The sequence below is a fragment of the Poecilia mexicana genome, unplaced genomic scaffold (assembly GCF_051168715.1).
Source record: "Poecilia mexicana isolate PSO_F unplaced genomic scaffold, ASM5116871v1 scaffold_12, whole genome shotgun sequence".
Classification (NCBI taxonomy): domain Eukaryota; kingdom Metazoa; phylum Chordata; class Actinopteri; order Cyprinodontiformes; family Poeciliidae; genus Poecilia; species Poecilia mexicana.
The window spans coordinates 23,354,721-23,373,825 of NW_028263381.1; the positions used below are offsets into that span (position 1 = coordinate 23,354,721).

The window sequence follows — 19,105 nt, forward strand, 5'->3', positions numbered from 1 at the left end:
CTGTTGGCAGGACAGATCTTTTGCAGGGGTCTGTTGAGTGAAGTTTCACAAATCAGAAAAAGGATTCACAAATCACAAGCATGATTCTAAATATTCTACTAATTAAAAAATGTGAAGAGTCTAGGTGTTGTAGATTTGGAACTAGAAAATTCCTGAAGAAATTTAAATGGGGCCTGCCAAAGTGTGCCCGTCAGTTTGGACCCAGCGTTCTGATGCTAAAAGTTAGCATTAATGCTAAAGAAAGCTTCAATGTAGTCAATAACCTGTGGAGAGTCAGAAGCATGTGGACTAAGCTGTACTTGTACCATTCAGTATGTTAAAATTAATGCATAAACTAAAATTTGACAAAATGCTAATGTTAGCATGAAGACAAGTATGTGGGGCATCATGGGCATGTTCTCTGTCATTGACTTACTCCATTCAGTATACTAAACATAGCAAATAATTAAGAAATTTAACAAATAGGTTATTTTAGGTAAAAGGCTAATGCTAATGCGCGCAAGGCAGTGCACTAGTAGGGGGCAGTGAAATGCTAATGTTTGTGCTGATGTTAATGAACTGCCTTGCTGCGCAATAATAAAGATAAATAATAAAGAGACATTATATTGGGTGTAGAACAATAGGCGCCTGCCATACAATGCATGGAGGCAGTGCAAAGCAAGTCAGTCACTGCCTCCATGCATTGCTATGGGCAGGCCCCAATTAGAGCAGTTCTCATGTGACCAAGATAAAAAAAAGTGGTGATATCGCACTTTTTGGAAGTTTCACAAATCAGATAAAAGTTTCACAAATCACAAACATGATTCTAAATATTCTATTAGAGCAGAACAATTTAGTTCAAGTTTGAAGAGTCTAGGTCTTGCAGTTTTGGAATTAAAGCAGCTCCTGTGTGATCGAGACCGAAAAATAGGGCAAATTGCCCTTTTTTGAAGTTTCACAAATCAGAAAAAGGTTTCACAAATCCCAAACATGGTTTTAAATATTCTGCTTGAAGAGAAGAATAATCTATTCCAGGTTTGAAATGTCTAAATGTTGTAGTTTTTAAACTAGAGTTGATTAAAGATGCGGAAAGTAGCGGAAAGTAGTGAAAAATTAAATGGAATTGCCCTTTAGCTATTGGAAGCTAGAATTGGAAACCAACGTCAGCTTCGTATGATAGATAAGAACAGTTTTTCCTCACCTGGCTGTCTCCTCCCGCTCAGTAGTTCTTCAGAGAAAGGCAGACGCAGAGGCCTGTCAGTGTCTGTTGTATTTCATTACCTCTCTGCTTAAACCGCTGAAGCAGAAACGATACTTCAACGTTTTCTGTCATCTGACAAGAAGCAAGTCTACTTTATTCACCAAAAACTTTTTTTTATTCACCAAAAACTGATCTGTAATCTGGAACGTTCGCTACGTTGAGCTCCAGTGAGCCGCCTTATCTCACTGCGCAAGAGGCAACTGCGTCATGCGTCACGGTCAAGAGGTCAAAGGTAACAAGGTGACCGTAGGGCTTATTATGTTGTACAAAAAAACCCAACAAAACAAATAATTTTAGTACATGTTATCATGTGTCAGAAGAGGGCTTAGGAAATAATACAAAAAAAAAACTATTGACCAAAAGGGCACTTTGGGGCAAGGAGCAAAAGGGGCAGGTGCTCAAGCACCCCCAGCCGCCCCCCCAGCCCCCCCCCCCCCCCCCCGTCTGCACGTGCCTGGTCTTAAGGATTCAAAAATAATGTTATGGAAAATAACCACATTGTCATGATCGTGTTTCTGTGTATTTATTTTTAGTTTTTTGTGTTCAGCTTCCTTCCTGTGTCTCGTCTCTGCGTCTTCCCCGTTGATTGTTTCCCAGGTGTGTCTCATTCCCTTGATTACCCCGTGTGTTTTAGTCCCACCTGTTGTCTGTGTTCTTCATCGGGTCCTTGTCTATCACTGTTTTACACATGTCGTCACTCTGTCTGTACTCTCCAGTGGAACTGCCAAGTCCTGGTTTGCGCTTGCTCTCATTTTTGTCCTTATTGTCAGTTGCTACCGGCATTTAGCTGCATGCTTGTTTCCTGCCATGCTGCCTGTCCTGGACTGTTTATGAGCATATCATCATTAAATTCATCATCATCTTCACCATAACCTGGGAGTCTGCGTCTATCCTCACCACTACCAACCACCAGTCCTGACACACATATCCAGGCTTCTTGGTTTGTTAAAGACACAAAATAAAACCAGTAATAGTTCCATTATAAAACCCAGTTTAGGACAACATGGCATGAGATTCTGCATTTATTATTTAACAGTCAAAGTTGTTCTTATTTTTAAGATGCAGCAGAGGAACCAGGGAGCCTGGAAAAGCAGAAGAAAATGTCAATTAGACCTTAAATGATTTGGAAACAGAATGATTTCAAAGAAACAAATAACTATTAACCTGAAATGACACTAAAGGTGCATCAGGTTTTTATCAGGTAGAAACATGAGCATCACTGTCTGCAGTTTCTTCTGGATCATCTTGCCTACTTTTCTGGACGCCACCTTTCCATGGATGGTCTGTGTGTCTTTCTGGGTTCACCTGAATGAAGAGACTAAACAACACAATACAAAACTAGAAACACTTTTAGAAAACTGGTAATTTGAGGGAAGAAGGTCAGTGTAATATAAAAAGTTCTTTACCTAATGTGGATTATTCTGTTTTTAAATATATTAAGATAACATGTCACCATATTGGTCAACTGTTAACTATAACTTGCTTTGTATATCCTAAAAACCTTCCTATTGTATTTTACTCATTTTAAAGTGTTTTCAAAATAAAAGCATGGAGTAGTTTTACCGTTGAATAAACTCCAAAGTCTTTGCTGCTTCATCTTGATGTTTTAGCTTGAATGTGTAGAAAGCAGCAAACAGCTGCAGGTCTGGTCTCACATGTTGGCTGGACGCCTCAAAGATGACTTGGCTTTCAGCGCTGACCATCCAACCAGCCACTAGCTGCTCATCGCTCTATGATGGCAAAGACACAAGTTTGGTTTTCATTTTTCCTCACACATTTTACTTTGATATCAAAGCTGAACTCATTTAAGCTCAACATGACAAAGCTGTTCTACAAAACCTTTTCATTTATGTTAAAGAGAGTGGCTTCCAGTCTTCTTTTGTACACAAATAATTTTTTACAGAATCATGTAATCATGTAAATCATGTTGCTGCTGCACATAAAGTTGATCATTAACAATTAACTAGTTTGTTTAGTTGACAATAAGTCAAATGAGAACATTTTCAGTTTAAATTCAGTTTCAACAAAGTTCTGCACACTAATAGTTTCCCAATAATCGGCCCACATAGATATTGTCCTAAGAAAACCAAAAATGTTGTTTTTACTTTCTCAGATATTCAAATTTGAGAGGTTGTTAACATTTTGTATTGACCGAGGGTAGTTGTTCAACACTAAAATTAATCCTTAAAACTAAAGCTTGCATAATAACTGTGCAAACAGTGTATATCCATTTTAAATCCTCTAGAACATCCAGGAGAGGATCCCACATGGACACACCCACATATCTCAGAGCTCCTCCATGTCCACATCACCTCAGATCCAGTCATCAGAACCTGATGGATGTCCCACACTGTCCTGAAGACCTGTGTGGACAGAGCCTTCACTTCCACTGTCCCCAAGCTCTGGGACTCTGTCTCCACCAGCATCAGATCTGCTGACAGTGTGGACAGTTTGAAGTCCAAGTTCAGCACCAACTTTTTAAAATGTCTACTGGTGATTCTGGTCTTACTGGTCTTCATCCTTGTAGTTCATCTTCCTCTTTCTAACTTCTTTGTATTGTGTTCATGTGATGCTCTGTTTTCTGCTTTAATGTGACACTCTTAGTTATTTTATTAGTAAATATGGCTGGATGAATATTTCCTGCCTTCCTGATTGTTCCTGGTTCCTCCACAGAGTGGACCAGCAGAGCTCAGAGGTTCCCAGTGGTCCGTCTGCCCAGCAGCATCAAACACAGCTGGACTCCATATTTATGGTCCGTACATGAACAACAACTACTTTTCCATGGTTCTGTTCAAAGTCGTCTCCATGCTGCACTTTGTAGACCAGAGGACTGTCAGTCTGTCCAACATCCATCTGGTGTTTGGCTCCATGATTTCAGTCTGATGTTTCCTTCATCTATTATTCTGTTCCAGCTGCTGGAGGAAAACATTGTCACTTTTGTGAAGAACGAGCTGAAGAAGATCCACAAGGTTCTGAGTCCAGATTACCCAGAATGCTCAGAGAGTCAGAGAGAGGATGATGAGGTGTTGGGAGGTGATGATGAAGAGCACAAGAGTAGCATCAGAGAGGCAGTGATGAAGATCACACTGAACTTCCTGAGGAGGATGAAGCAGGAGGAGCTGGCTGACCGTCTGCAGAGCAGTAAGAGGATTTCTACAAAGATTTGACCTGATGGATAAATGACACATTTACTGATGTCTGAAGAAATGGAATCACATTTATTTAAATCATCTTCAGAAGGTATTTTTGTTTCATCTCTGATTTTACTTTTTGTGTTACTTTAGATCAACTTGCTGCCGTTCATCAACATCAACTTAAATCTGGTCTGAAGAAGAAGTTCCAGTCTGTGTTTGAGGGAATCGCTAAAGCAGGAAGTCCAACCCTTCTGAACCAGATCTACACAGAGCTCTACATCACAGAGGGAGGGACTGGAGAGGTCAATGATGAACATGAGGTCAGACAGATTGAAACAGCATCCAGGAAACCACACAGACCAGAAACAACAATCAGACAAGAAGACATCTTTAAAGTCCCACCTGGAAGAGATCAGCCAATCAGAACAGTGATGACAAAGGGAGTGGCTGGCATTGGGAAAACAGTCTTAACACAGAAGTTCACTCTGGACTGGGCTGAAGACAAAGCCCACCAGAACATCCACTTCATATTTCCATTCACCTTCAGAGAGCTGAATGTGCTGAGAGAGAAAAAGTTCAGCTTGGTGGAACTTGTTCATCACTTCTTTACTGAAACCAAAGGAATCTGCAGCTTTGAACACTTCCAGGTTCTGTTCATCTTTGATGGCCTGGATGAGAGTCGACTTCCTCTGGACTTCCACAACAAGGAGATCCTGACTGATGCTACAGAGTCCAGCTCAGTGGATGTTCTGCTGACAAACCTCATCAGGGGGAAACTGCTTCCCTCTGCTCTCCTCTGGATAACCACACGACCTGCAGCAGCCAATCAGATCCCTCCTCAGTGTGTTGGCATGGTGACAGAGGTCAGAGGGTTCAATGACCCCCAGAAGGAGGAGTACTTCAGGAAGAGATTCAGAGATGAGCAGCAGGCCAGCAGGATCATCTCCCACATGAAGACGTCACGAAGCCTCCACATCATGTGCCACATCCCAGTCTTCTGCTGGATCACTGCTACAGTTCTGGAGGATGTGTTGGAGACCAGAGAGGGAGGAGAGCTGCCCAGAACCCTGACTGAGATGTACATCCACTTCCTGGTGGTTCAGACCAAAGTGAAGAAGGTCAAGTATGATGGAGGAGCTGAAACAGATCCACACTGGAGTCCAGAGAGCAGGAAGATGATCGAGTCTCTGGGAAAACTGGCTTTTGATCAGCTGCAGAAAGGAAACCTGATCTTCTATGGATCAGACCTGACAGAGTGTGGCATCGATATCAGAGCAGCCTCAGTGTACTCAGGAGTGTTCACACAGATCTTTAGAGAGGAGAGAGGGCTGTACCAGGACAAGGTGTTCTGCTTCGTCCATCTGAGTGTTCAGGAGTTTCTGGCTGCTCTTCATGTTCATCTGACCTTCATCAACTCTGGAGTCAACCTGATGGAAGAAACACAAACATCTAAAAAATCTTCATTATTTAATAAACCTAAACTAAAGTCTCTCCATCAGAGAGCTGTTGACCAGGCCTTACAGAGTCCAAATGGACACCTGGACTTGTTCCTCCGTTTCCTCCTGGGACTTTCACTGCAGACCAATCAGAGACTCCTACAAGGTCTGCTGACACAGACAGGAAGTAGCTCACAGATCAATCAGGAAACAGTTCAGTACATCAAGAAGAAGATCAGTGAGAATGTGTCTGCAGAGAAAAGCATCAATCTGTTCCACTGTCTGAATGAACTGAATGATCGTTCTCTAGTGGAGGAGATCCAACAGTCTCTGAGTTCAGGAAGTCTCTCCACAGATAAACTGTCTCCTGCTCAGTGGTCAGCTCTGGGTTTCATCTTAGTGTCATCAGGAAAAGATCTGGATGTGTTTGACCTGAAGAAATACTCTGCTTCAGAGGAGGCTCTTCTGAGGCTGCTGCCAGTGGTTAAAGCCTCCAACAAAGCTCTGTAAGGACACACATTGTTACTGCAGGTATTGTTGATGGGTAGAAATCTGCTAATTATGAGGTAAATATTCATGTTTCAGTTTATATTTTGGTGCTTTGTCTCTTCAAAATGTCCCACTGGGGGGGGTGAGCAAAAAAGAAACAGACTTCCTTCAGCAGCTGAACATAATGTTACATATTCAAGCAGCAAAACTCCTCCACTTTATGTTAACATTGAAATGGATTAATATAGTTTATTGTGTAATTTTATAATTCTCTTTCCAACCTCCTTGTTACCTGTAGTTCTGTCATTTAAGGCTGGAGGCCCAACTATAGAATGAACCAGTTCACAACAAATACAAAGGTTGTGTAAAATCAGATGGTTCCTTCTCTGTCCAATAAAAACATTGTTGAATTGAAAGAACATAAATTCTGATGAATTGTTTAATACCAGATTTCCCTCCCTGTCTCCTCAGACTGAGTGGCTGTAACCTCTCAGAGAGAAGCTGTGAAGCTCTGTCCTCAGTTCTCAGCTCACAGTCCTCCAGTCTCAGAGAACTGGACCTGAGTAACAACAACCTGCAGGATTCAGGAGTGAAGCTTCTCTCTGCTGGACTGATGAGTCCAAACTGCAACCTGGAGACTCTCAGGTAACTCTGGGCTCTTGACAAATTGCTGCATCTTTGGAGCAAAAAGAAGAATTATTACAGATCCAGCAGTTCCTTGGCTTTATTATTTATCCCAAATGTTATAAATCCATCCATCAGCGACCAGTTCAGACCTTGGGCTCTACCTCAATGTTCTCATCATGTGATGAATTGTGTGTCTGCAGCTTATCAGGCTGTTTGGTCTCAGAGGAAGGCTGTGCTTCTCTGGCCTCAGCTCTGACCTTTAACCCCTCCCATCTGAAAGAGTTGGACCTGAGCTACAATCATCCAGGAGACTCAGGAGTGAAGCTGCTGTCGGCTGGACTGAAGGATCCAGACTGGAGACTGGAAGCTCTCAGGTATGGAGGAACCTGCTGCAGGAGCAGAGAAGGTCTGATAGAGGAGGAAGAGGAGAAACGTCTTTAGTCTGATGGGAAACATTTAGTTTGAAGAGAAATATTTAGTTTGATCATTAAATATTTAGACGCCTCATCTGGAAGCAGAGATCATTACCCAGTTTTCTGGAATATTCTCCTGACTAAGAACGGCTCACAAGGAAAATGAAAGAGTGGGATGGATTTAATAGAGTTTAATAGGGACTCTGACTAAATGAATAAAAGTGAAGTTCAGTTAGATTTCCATGATGATCTACTGATGACAGAAAGGACTTTAAAGCAATATTTGATGGAGCTCCAGACCAATCAGCCCCAAGGAGCAAAGATGAGAAGAAAAGTAACTCCATGTTGGTCAGATGGATGTTTAAAAGTTCAGAGAGAGAAATCAAGATTTTGAACTAAACTCACAAGTGTGTATAGCGCCACCTGGTGGTGCTGGTTGGTAGAGGAAGTGCTGAAAGGTTGGAGGTGTTTGTCAGAGGTGTGTGATGATGGAAGCCTCTCCCTGGTTTGTGAGTCTGAGCTCAGAGATCAAATGTTTGGTTCTTGTTGAACTCTTTGTTGAATGTGATGCAGCTTCTCCTTTTTAATGTTTGTATTTCTGGATATTCCAGTGAGGCCACAGCAGGTTTTCAGCAGCAGGTTGTTTAGTGTTTCATTCCTTCATCTGTGTGTGGGAGTGTGGATGGAGCAGGTATCCAGGTGTTGATCAGAGTTTAGATTGATTGGATTTTAATGCTGATTATTAAATCAGGTTGAGCTTCCAGAAATGTTTCCTTAGTTTCCTGATGTCCTTTTAGGCTTCAGTGAGTTTCTTCAGGTTGTTACTGAGGGATTTCCTTTCTCCTCTCTGTTGGAGCTTTTCCTGTGTTTGGAGAAATGAGTTGTGCTGCAGCAGCACCAACTGTCCTTCCTACATCCACTGCAGTTTGCAATCCAGATGTTGGACTGTTCCTGTCTCAGTGGAGGACAATGTGTGTCTGAGAGACATGTAATGTCCATGTTTGCTGCTGAAAGAGACTGATGGTCTGACCCCCCTTCTCCTTTCAGGGTGGAGCCTGCTGGAGGCCCATTCTTGACACCAGGTCCATGGAGATGTAAGTGTGTTTTTCATCTGATTCATGACAACAAAGCAGCTCACATTCAACCATCTTCAAACTGTCACATCACTCATTCAGGATCATCATCAAAGATCAATAAATGATCAATAACTGCAGCTGGATTGTGTTTGTTCTCTCCATCAGATTCCTGTCAACTCACCATCGACACAAACACAGTGAGCAGAAACCTCAAACTGTCTGAAGACAACAGGAAGGTGATACATGTGGAGGAGCTTCAGTCATATCCTGATCATCCAGACAGATTTGATTTCTGGAATCAGCTGCTGTGTAGAACTGGTCTGACTGGTCGCTGTTACTGGGAGGTCGAGTGGAGAGGAGGAGTTTATATATCAGTGAGTTACAGAAGAATCAGGAGGAAAGGATACAGTGAAGACTGTGTGTTTGGATATAATGATCATTCCTGGAGTCTGTTCTGCTCTGATGTTCTTGGTTTCTCTGTTTGGCACAATAACATAGAAACTCCTCTTTCCTCCTCCGTCTCTAACAGAGTATCAGTGTATGTGGACTGTCCTGCTGGCATTCTGTCCTTCTACAGAGTCTCCTCTGACTCACTGATCCTCCTCCACACCTTCAACACCACATTCACTGAACCTCTGATTCCTGGATTTGGGTTCTGGTCCAGTTCTGGTTCTTCAGTGTCTCTTTGCTGATTTGAGTCTAAAGATTTTCCTCCTGTCAGAGAAACTCTCTCACTGTTGAACAGATAGTTCATCTCTACAATCTATTTCTTGGTGAAACTTTTCTGATTGAGTCCTTGGAAACTTTTTCTTCTTCCAGTCCTTTAAAGATGGAAGCTGGGATTATTCCAGGATTATTCCAGGATCCTCATGTTTTCCTGTTTGTTTCCAGTCAAAGCTTCACACTGAATATCAAGATGTTGTTTCTCTTATTTTTTCCTCTCATTCATCAGATTTCATTGAAATGTTGATCAGTTTTTCTCTCTGAACATTTTCTGTTTCTGTCGGCTCCTATTTTTCTAAACTGGTCAGATTTGAATATTAAATCTTCCTTTTGTTTATTTGCTGCAGTTTTTCTTCATGTGTTTTAGAGAAATAAATAATTTTTCTTGTTCTGCATTTGGTTCATTTGCTGCTCATTCTGTTCTTTTCCTGTTCAAATTTAAATATTTGCATTATAAACATAATAAATGTGCAGAATTAGTAGTTTGAACAAATTCAGGCATTTATAGCTGCAGTGTGTAACTTTTATTAAAATATATTTTTTACATATTTGTGAAAAATGTTACCGTATCATGACTGTATGGCATCAGACAGATGAAATGTGAACAGATCAAACTCCTCCATGAGCTGCTATTGAGGTTTGAAGAAATACGCCAGGTTAGTGTAGCGCGTTAGCATTAGCTTCTGTTAAGTACTATGTTATTGTAGTGCTTTAGCATTAGTTTAAGATAAATGCCTTCATGTAGCGTTTTTGTGTTAGCTACTGCTAAATACTATGTTTGTGCAGCATGTTAGCATTTGTTTCTGCTAAGTATAATAATATTTAGCAGAAACATGTTGGTATTGTGTGCTAGCATTAGCTAGTGCTAAATACCATGTTGGTGTAGCAATTTGCAGCTAGCCAGCGATAAATACTGAGTTTGTGTAGGACTTTGGCATTAGTTGCTAATATGTACTATGTTGGTTTTGTGCGCTAGCATTAGCTAGTCGTAAATGCCATGTTGTTGTAGGGCATTACCATTAGCTAGTGATAAATACTGAGTTGGTGTAGCGCTTTTGGATTAGTTGCTAATATGTACAATGTTGATATTGTGTGCGAGCGTTAGGAATTGGTAAATTCCAGTTTCTGCAGGGCATTGGAGTTAGCTAGTGATAAATACTGAGTGGGTGTAGCGCTTTGGCATGAGTTGCTAATATGTGCTATGTTGGTTTTGTGCGCTAACATTAGCTTGTGGTAAATACCAGTTTGGTGCAGCTCATTACCGTTAGCTAGTGATAAATACTGAATTAATGTAGCTCTTTGGCATTAGTAGTAATATATAATGTTTATATTGTGTGCTAGCATTAGCTATTGGTAAATACCAGTTTGGTGTAGGGCATTAGTGTTAGCTAGTGATAAATACTGAGTTCGCATAGCACTTTGGCATTAGTTCCTAATAATTACTATGTTGTTATTGTGCTGCAGCATTAGGCAGTTGTAAATGCCATATTGTTGTAGCGCTTTACAGCTAGCTACTGACAAATACTGAATTGTTGTAGTGCTTTGGGATTAGTTGCCAATATGTGCTATGTTGGTATTGTGTGCTAGTGTTAGCTAGTGTTAAATACCAGTTTAGTGTAGGACATTGGAGTTAGCTAGTGATAAATACTGAGTGGGTGTAGCGCTTTGGCATGAGTTGCTAATATGTGCTATGTTGGTATTGTGTGCAAGCATTAGCTAGTGGTAAATACCAGTTTCTGGAGGGCATTGGAGTTAGCTAGTGATAAATACTGAGTTGGTGTAGCGCTTTGGAATTACTGGCTAATATATACTATGTTGGTATTGTGTGCTAGCATTAGCTAGTGGTAAATACTAGTTTTGTGTAGGGCATTAGAGTTAGTTAGTGATAAACATTGAGTTGGTTTAGCACTTTGGCATTAGTTGCTAATAAGTACTATGTTGTGATTGTGCAGTAGAATTAGCTAGACGTAAATGCCATGTTGTTGTAGCGCTTTACAGCTAGTTACTGATAAATACTGAATTGGTGTAGCGCTTTGGCATTAGTTTTTAATATGCACTATATTGGCATTTTTTGCTAGCGTTTTCATGTACTAAATCCATGTTTTTGTAGCGCTTTTAAGCTAGCTGCTGATAAATACTGATTTGGTGTAGCGCTTTGGCATTTGTTGCTCATAGATACTATGTTGGTTTTGTGCGCTAGCATTAGCTAGTCGTAAATGGCATGTTGTTGTAGGGCATTACTGTTAGCTAGTGATAAATACTGAGTTGGAGTAGCGCTTTCGCATTAGTTTTTAATATGTACTATGTTGGTATTGTGTGCTAGCGTTTGCTTGTGCAAAAAGCCATGTTTTTGTAGCGCTTTAGAGTTAGTTACTGATAAATACTGAGATGGTATAGCGGTTTGCATTAGTTGCTAATATGTAATATGTTGATATTTTGTGCTAAAGTTAGCTAGTGGTAAACAGCAGTTTGGTGTTCGGCATTAGAGTTAGCTAGTGATAAATACTTAGTTGGTGTAGCGCTTTGGGATTAGTTCCTAATATGTACTATGTTGGTATTGTGTGCTAGCATTAGCTAGTTGTAAATACCAGGTTTGTGTAGCGCTCTAGCCTTAGTTCCTAATAATTAGTATGTTGGTATTGTGCTATAGCGTTAGCTAGTGTTAATTATCAGGTTGATGTAACGCATTAGAGCTAGCTACTGATAAATACTGACTTGGTGTAGCGCTTTGTCATTAGTTGCTCACAGGTACTATGTTGGTTTTGTGCACTAGCATTAGCTAGTCGTAAATGTCATGTTGTTGTAGCATTTTACAGCTAGCTACTGATAAATACCGAGTTGGTGTAGTGGTTTGGCTTTAGTTGCTAATATGTACTATGTTGATTTAGTGTGCTAGCATTAGCTAGTGGTAAATAACAATTTGGTGCAGGGCATTCCCGTTAGCTAGTGATAAATACTAAGTTGGTGTAGCGCTTTGGCATTAGTTGCTAATATGTGCTATTTTGGTATTGGGCGCTAATTTTAGTTAGTGGTAAATACCAGTGTGGTGTAGGGCATTAGAGTTAACTAGTGATATTTGCTGAGTTGGTGTAGCGCTTTGGCATTAGTTGCTAATATGTGCTATGTTGGTATTGTGTGCTAGCATTAGCTTCTGGTAAATACCAGTTTGGTGAAGCTCATTACCGTCAGCTAGTGATAAATGCTGAATTAGTGTAGCTCTTTGGCATTAGTAGTAATATATAATGTTCATATTGTGTGCTAGCTTTAGCTATTGGTAAATACCAGTTTGGTGTAGGGCATTAGCATTAGCTAGTGATACTGAGTTGGTGTAGCACTTTGGCATTAGTTGCTAATATGTGCTATGCTGGTATTGTGTGCTGGCTTTATCTAGTGCTAAATACCGGGTTTGTTTAGTGCTCTAGCATTAATTCCTAATAATTAGTATGTTGGTATTGTGCTATATCGTTAGCTAGTGTTAATTATCAGGTTGATGTAATGCATTAGAGCTAGCTACTGATAAATACTTCGTTGGTGTAGCGCTTTGGCATTAGTTGCTAATAAGTACTATGTCTGTATTGTGCGCTAGCGTTAGCTAGTGCTAAATAACAGATTGTTGTAGCGTTTACAGCTAGCTACTGATAAACACTGTGTAGAGCTCTAGCATCAGCCAAAGCTTAATACCGGGTTGGTCTTTGAATAAAACCTCCAGAACCTGGTGTGAGTGTGTGGCTGTTTCCTGATGGTATAACTTCATTAGTTCCTCCTGAAGTGTCAATAACAGACAAAGTGTGTGTGAGTGTGTGGCTGGACCCTGAGAGTGAATGTACCTCGATCAGAGTCCTGAAGTTTCCATGTTGGACAGAATGTGTGTGTGAGTGTGTGGCTGTTCAATGCATGTCCAATTGCACTGTGGTCTACTTCCTGCTGTTGGATGGGTCTCCAATACTGTCTTCCTCAAAGCACCAAATTAAAACATTTCAACTCTCATGATAAAAGAAAAATAAAGGAACATTTATATCCTTGAAAAAAATTATATTTCCTGATGACAGAGAAGATTGTTTTGAATCATAGAAGGAAATCTGATTTTAATGAGAGCATTAATGTTTCTGTCTCTAAAACTCAGCAAATCCCTGATAAATTTTCAGCAATAATGCGTTTAATTTAATGTCTTAATCTAAAACTTTAATTAAAATGAGTTTTTGGCTTTGGAGTAAAAGCCTGTTTGTGACTGAAGCTGCTGAGAAACCTTATTATTCTGGAGCCTCTAATTGGTTTCACTTTTTATCATTTATTTTCTAATGAGAATAAGATACAATAAGGTGTTATCTCACATTTTCTGCTTTAATGTCTTTTTTTCTGTTTTGTGTTTAGAGGGAATGTGGTTTCTGGTTCAAACTGGATGATCTTATAAAAAACATGTTTCAGTTTAAATCCAGCCCTGCTGTTTATAACCTACCAGCTAACAGCAGCTATTATCCATCTCAGTTACTGTGAGGTTTGATTTTACTGTTAAATAGAGAGAAAAGAAACCAAACATTTGACATTTGTTCATTATGTCGCGAATTTATGGCAGATTTTAAACATAAAACCTGGAAAAGATGGATGGATGGATGAGAATATACTTTATTGATCCTCAATGATAAATTACTTATTCATTGACAAGCTTCTCCATCTGAGGTTTTAAAAATCAATAATCCAAATGTAACCAAATGAGACGTTTATAAAATACATTTATACCTGAGAGTAATGAGAGGATTCTATATGACTAAAATCAATAAATAACAACCATGCACATGCAGATATATTAATCAATAAATATTCTATGAATCTGCGACAGACTGGCGACCCGTCCAGGGTGACCCCGCCTCTCGCCAGGAACGTTAGCTGGAGAGGCAGCAGCTCCTCCCGACCCACTAGGGACAAGGGTGGACAGAAAATGGATGGATGGATAATCTATGAATGACTGCAGAGAAAATTAGATCTCAGTAAGTCAGACTTGGTGTTGTAAAGTCCACTGGCTGCAGGCAGAAATGATTTCCTGAGTCTCTCTGTGGTTCTTTGGTAAAATGAGTCTCTGGCTGAAGCTCCTGGATCCGTCCAGCACGTCATGAAGTGGATGAGACTCGTTGTCCAACATGTCCTCCATCTTGGACAGGGTCCTTCTCTCTGACTCCACTGTCAGAGAGTCCAGCTCCACTCCAGCCACGCCGCTGGCCTTCCGGGTCAGTCGGTCCAGTCTGTGGTGTCCTCCACCTCCAGCCTGCTGTCCAGCACCACAGCATCCAGGATGGCTCTGGCAACCACAGACTCACAGAACATCCTGACAAAGTCCGGCAGATGTTGAAGGACCTCAGCCGCCTCAGAAAGTAGAGGAGACTTTGGCCCTTCCTGTTCACAGCATCGCTGTTCTTGACCCAGTCCAGTTTGTGTCAATGTGGACTCCCAGATATTTATAGTTGTCCTCCATAATGTCCACACTGACCCCTGGATGGTAACAGGGGTCACCGGCGTCCTGGTCCTCCTCCTCAGATCCACCTCCAGTTCCTTTGTCACATTGAGCTGCAGCTGGTTCAGCCCACACCATGTGACAAAGTTGTCCACAGCAGCCCTGGACTCAGTCTCATCACCTCACTGATCCAACCAACCACAGCTGGAAACTTCTGGAGACGACGGGTCTCAGAGCAACAGCTGGAGTCGGATGGATAGAGCCTGAAGGAGAGAGGACAGTTCCCTGTGGAGCCCCATGTTGCTGACAACACTGTCTGACACACCAACTGTGGTAGATAGTCAACAATCAGGACACCAGGGGGCTCCACCTGCATCACCATCAGTTTCTGACCCAGTAGAGCCGGACGGATGGAGCTGAATGTGCTGGAGAACCAAAGAACATGATTCTCTCAGAGCTGGTCCAGGTGAGCGATTACACAGTTCAGCAGGAAGATGATGGCGTCCTCAACTCCCAGTCTGGGCTGCTAGGAGAACTGCAAGGGGTCCAGTGTGGTTGGACCAGAGTCCGGAGCGGCTCCAGGACCAGTCTCTCCAGGGTCTTCATGATGTGGGAGGTCAGAGGTCACAGGAGTCCTTGGAGTCACAGGGTCGCTGCGTCTTTGGTACCGGAACAATGCAGGATGTTTTCCACGTCACAGGGATCCTCTGTAGGCTCATGTTGAAGACATGTGCTCTGCTTCCCCCTGCTGGACTGGAGGGTGTACTGCATGTCGCCCCATTACTCACATTAGAAACCTTTTAATTTTTACCAATATTAGTGTCAAATAATTGCAGTAAACTGTAATAAACTTATACAGGTTCACATATGGCCAGACTTTTTATTGTAGTTTATCTGTAACAGGTTAATATAACAAATAACCAGCAGATCAGTAAACACTGTGTTGATGTGAAGTCAAGCAGAAAGGCCTGAACTTTTCACATTTTGGTGTTAGAAGGATTTTTAGCTGCAGATTCATGAAGCCATTAATCCCAACAAACCTGATAACTTTATCTGTTTTATTTGGTTTTATTTTTGCTGTTTCAGATGAGCAAGAGACATTCAGGAAATATAATCATTTGTTCCCATGAAGCAGCTGAAACATTTGTTTGCATGAAATTCTTCCTAAATGAAGAAAAACATCAAATAACTTCAGGTTTGGACTGGAAGCAGCTCATTGGAACAAATAATGTAGCAAACAAAACAAAATAGATGATTTTTTAGATTTCTGACCAGAGGGTGAAGATGAAATAATACATTTATGTTGCTGCTAATTCTGCTTTTCTAGGATTTTTGTTCTCCTTTCATTTGTTCACCAGTCAAGCAGAGAAGATGGTTGGACGCATGTTGTGATGGTAAAGTTGTTTTCATTTTCTAATCCTTTATAAATAAAACAGCAAAAGTTGATAAAGTCACTGAAGATGTTGGTGGTGATTGTGATGGACCGAGCAGTCAAAGGAAAGCCAGGCACAGGTTTAAATTAAAACATTATTGGCTTTTATTTAACCCAAAACATAAACTTTGGTCAACAATAAAAATGACAAACTTGGGCCCATAAAAAGGTTAAAGTAACAAAGTTGAACTCAGACTGACTCCAACAAACATCCCTCCCTAAATGAGACAAAGGGGAAACTTAAATCCTGGCTGATCAGGCCACATAGAAACACAGAGGGGAGAAACACAAACAGCAACTGAAGCCAGCATAGAAAAACCCCCTCCCCTCTGGATGAGTAGTGGTATGAGCCAAGCTGCAGCCTCAGCAGCTCCAGCTCTTTGTTCCTGTGAAGGACTGGAGCAGCCGGGACTGAGGAAACTCAGAAAACAGGTTCAATCAGGCGGGACATAACAGTGAGATCTAAAATGTCTGCACTTCTTCTAGAATACAGCGTTATGATGTGCTGCCTTCTAAACAAAAATAGTTATTCTGTCAATTAAATGCTGACTTAAAGAAACCCAGATATAAATGTGGTGAGACTGAACTATTGTGTGTGGTGTGATTGGATGGCGCCACATTTGTGCGACTGGAACTGCAGCATCACAGTGATGAAAAACTAAATACATTCTTACCAGCTACTAATACATTTATTAAGCTTCCCATTATGCTTTCAATCATCTGCTAGTCATTTCATTGACATCAAGTTGTTGTAAATAATAAACATTACAGTGGAAAACACAGAAAGAAATGAAAAAGTCCCCAGATGATCAGATCAGCTCCAGTTTCCTGATTAAAAACTGTTTAAAAATGATATGAAGAAATTCACCAAACCAGTAAACAATCAATCATTGTCAAGTTTTCTGGTCTCTTTAAACCACCTCAGCTTCTGCCCAAACTAGAAAAAGCTTGTTTCCCTCAAAGAAATGCAGGAACCACTCATCTCATCTTTTATTCATCTTTTCTTTTTGTCTTTAGATGATTTCAGCTGACAGTGTAAGACCACCATGACTTGGCATAAGTAGTCAGAGAGTCACAGAGAGTCACAGAGCAGGTTGGAAACCTACAAACTAATGAAACTAAATCAGTTACAAATCACAATCAACTCATTCACTAGTTTTCCAGGTAATGTTAACAATCTACTTTGAAGTTAACAGTGAATGAAGGAACAAATAAACTACATTCCAAACACATCAAACCCATTGAATCAAAGGCTGATTTGGTCTCTGAATGCAGATTAAATGATATCATGTCCAGTTCCTACCAGAGTGTCTTTGTGGAAGCTTGAAGCTGAGGCTCTTTGTCTGCAGAGATCATTGTGAGCACAGGTGTGCCAAGTTACCTGATAGACTTCAGATGGGCCTGAGTGAAAGGGATGGGTGCGCTTGGTTCTCTGTGATGTGTGTGCCAGTTGGGTGGAGATAGTAAATGCACTCACAAATGAACCATTTGCTGTTTTAACTTGACAATCATCAAACCAATCCTTCATCTGATCAATAATGTTTCATTTGAACTTTTTGTTCTTCATGCTGAGCTGCTGGTTGATCACTGAGATCTTCATCGGTAGGATTTTTAGTTCATAATCAGAGCTGAAGAATGGAGCCATCTTGGCAGTGAAGGTGTGTGTGAAGGTGTGTGTGTGTGTGTGTGTGTGTGTGTGTGTTAGTATCCAGGTCAGAGAAGGACAGCTTTCCTCTGTCCCAGTCCAGATTCACTCTGATCCTCTGGACTTTATTCTGGACTGGGAGACGAGTGGGAGGAGCTGATGGAGACCATGCTGAGTCTTCATCTCCATTGAACTCTATAACCAACAGTCCAGACTTTATGTTTTTCTTCCTATCAACAGATTCTTCTATCACACCAAATATCCAGGATTTCCTGCCTCCAGCATCAACATCCCAGCTGTGGTTCCCTGAGTTCAAACCCTCAGAAGTCAAAACAGAGACAGAATTTATCAGCAAAACTCTCTGGATTATCAGGAAGCTGCTGTTTCTCTCCTCCAGTCAAACTGGTCAGATCTTCAGACAGATGGAGTTCTTTACCAGCCGTGTTTGGGTCCAGAACCAGAGGAGTGTAGGTCACCATGGTCTCCATGTTGCTCCAGATGTTGAAGGCCAGGTTGCCCAGATGTTTGGCCTGGTCTATCAGAGCTCCTGAGGGCAGCTGTGGATCCTCCAGCAGGGGGCAGCGCTGGACTCTTTCCACTGCAGCCTTGTAGTTGTGCAGGAATGAGACGTCTGCAGCTCTCAGCTCCTCCTCTGTGGCTCTGACTGTGTCTGAAAGAGCTGCTATCTCTCTGCTCAGAGCCTCCATCTTCTCCTTCATCATCCCTCTCTTCTGCTCCTCTTCCTCCCTCAGTGCAGCCAGCCTGGCCTCCTCTTCCTCTGCTAGAAACTGATGAAGCTGCTTAAACTGCTCCCTAATCTGCCTCTCTGTGTGTCGGGCCTGGACCTCCAGGTGTTCTGCTGTCTGATCAAACTCCTCCTGAACTTTCTTCCTGAGCTCCAGCTTCTCCTTTAAAGGCTCCAGAGTTTCCTGAAGTTTCTTCCTGTGTTGCTGAGCAGCTTCATCGATGGGTCTGAATCTGTGCTTGGTGTGTTTTTCTGAATCTCTGCAGACGAGACACACTGGCTGCTGATGGTCCAGACAGAAGAGTTTGAGTTTCTCAGAGTGCAGAGAGCAGAGACCCTCTGAAGCATTTTGGTTTCTCTGCTGTAACAAAGACTCACACAGATTCTTCAGAGCCAGATTACAGGGAGGAGCATCTGATGCTGATCTTTTCCTACCAACAGGACATGAGCGACCAGTTCTTCTTCTCCAACATTTCTGGAGAGGCAGCAGAAGTTCTGCTCACTACTTTTCTCTCTAGCACTCGGTGAAGGCCGACGCTTTTTCCTCTGCTCCTCTCCCTACCCATTCCACCCTGCTTGATCTTTCTTGCTTTTTTGGAGCCTTTTTTTGCACATCCTCCAAATCTATCAATTATACATCTGGTTAACTGGTCTCTCAATCCAAGTGATCAAATTTTCTCCAGGAGACGGAGCAAATGG

General features: G+C 41.5%; 2 protein-coding genes and 1 long non-coding RNA gene across 3 annotated transcripts; 2 read left to right on the forward strand and 1 right to left on the reverse strand.

Moving 5' to 3' along the window:
* The first annotated feature begins 2,917 nt into the window (after window positions 1-2,917).
* LOC148156160 (NLR family CARD domain-containing protein 3-like) lies at window positions 2,918-7,560 on the forward strand. The gene is made up of 4 exons (XM_088011371.1): window positions 2,918-2,990; window positions 4,525-6,316; window positions 6,771-6,944; window positions 7,127-7,560. Exons 1-4 carry the CDS (start codon window positions 2,918-2,920, stop codon window positions 7,365-7,367), a joined length of 2,280 nt encoding a protein of 759 aa, XP_087867497.1. The 3' UTR covers window positions 7,368-7,560.
* Window positions 7,561-8,379: 819 nt separating this feature from the next.
* On the forward strand, window positions 8,380-9,533 carry LOC148156161 (uncharacterized). The gene is made up of 2 exons (XR_015764910.1): window positions 8,380-8,433; window positions 8,581-9,533. It is a non-coding gene; the product is annotated as an uncharacterized LOC148156161 (long non-coding RNA).
* An 8,347-nt stretch (window positions 9,534-17,880) lies between these two features.
* On the reverse strand, window positions 17,881-18,879 carry LOC148156162 (E3 ubiquitin-protein ligase TRIM35-like). The gene is made up of 2 exons (XM_088011372.1): window positions 18,842-18,879; window positions 17,881-18,552 (listed from the first exon to the last, which is right to left on the reverse strand). The coding sequence occupies exons 1-2, from the start codon at window positions 18,877-18,879 to the stop codon at window positions 17,982-17,984; spliced, it is 609 nt and encodes a 202-aa protein (XP_087867498.1). The 3' UTR covers window positions 17,881-17,981.
* Window positions 18,880-19,105: the final 226 nt, after the last annotated feature.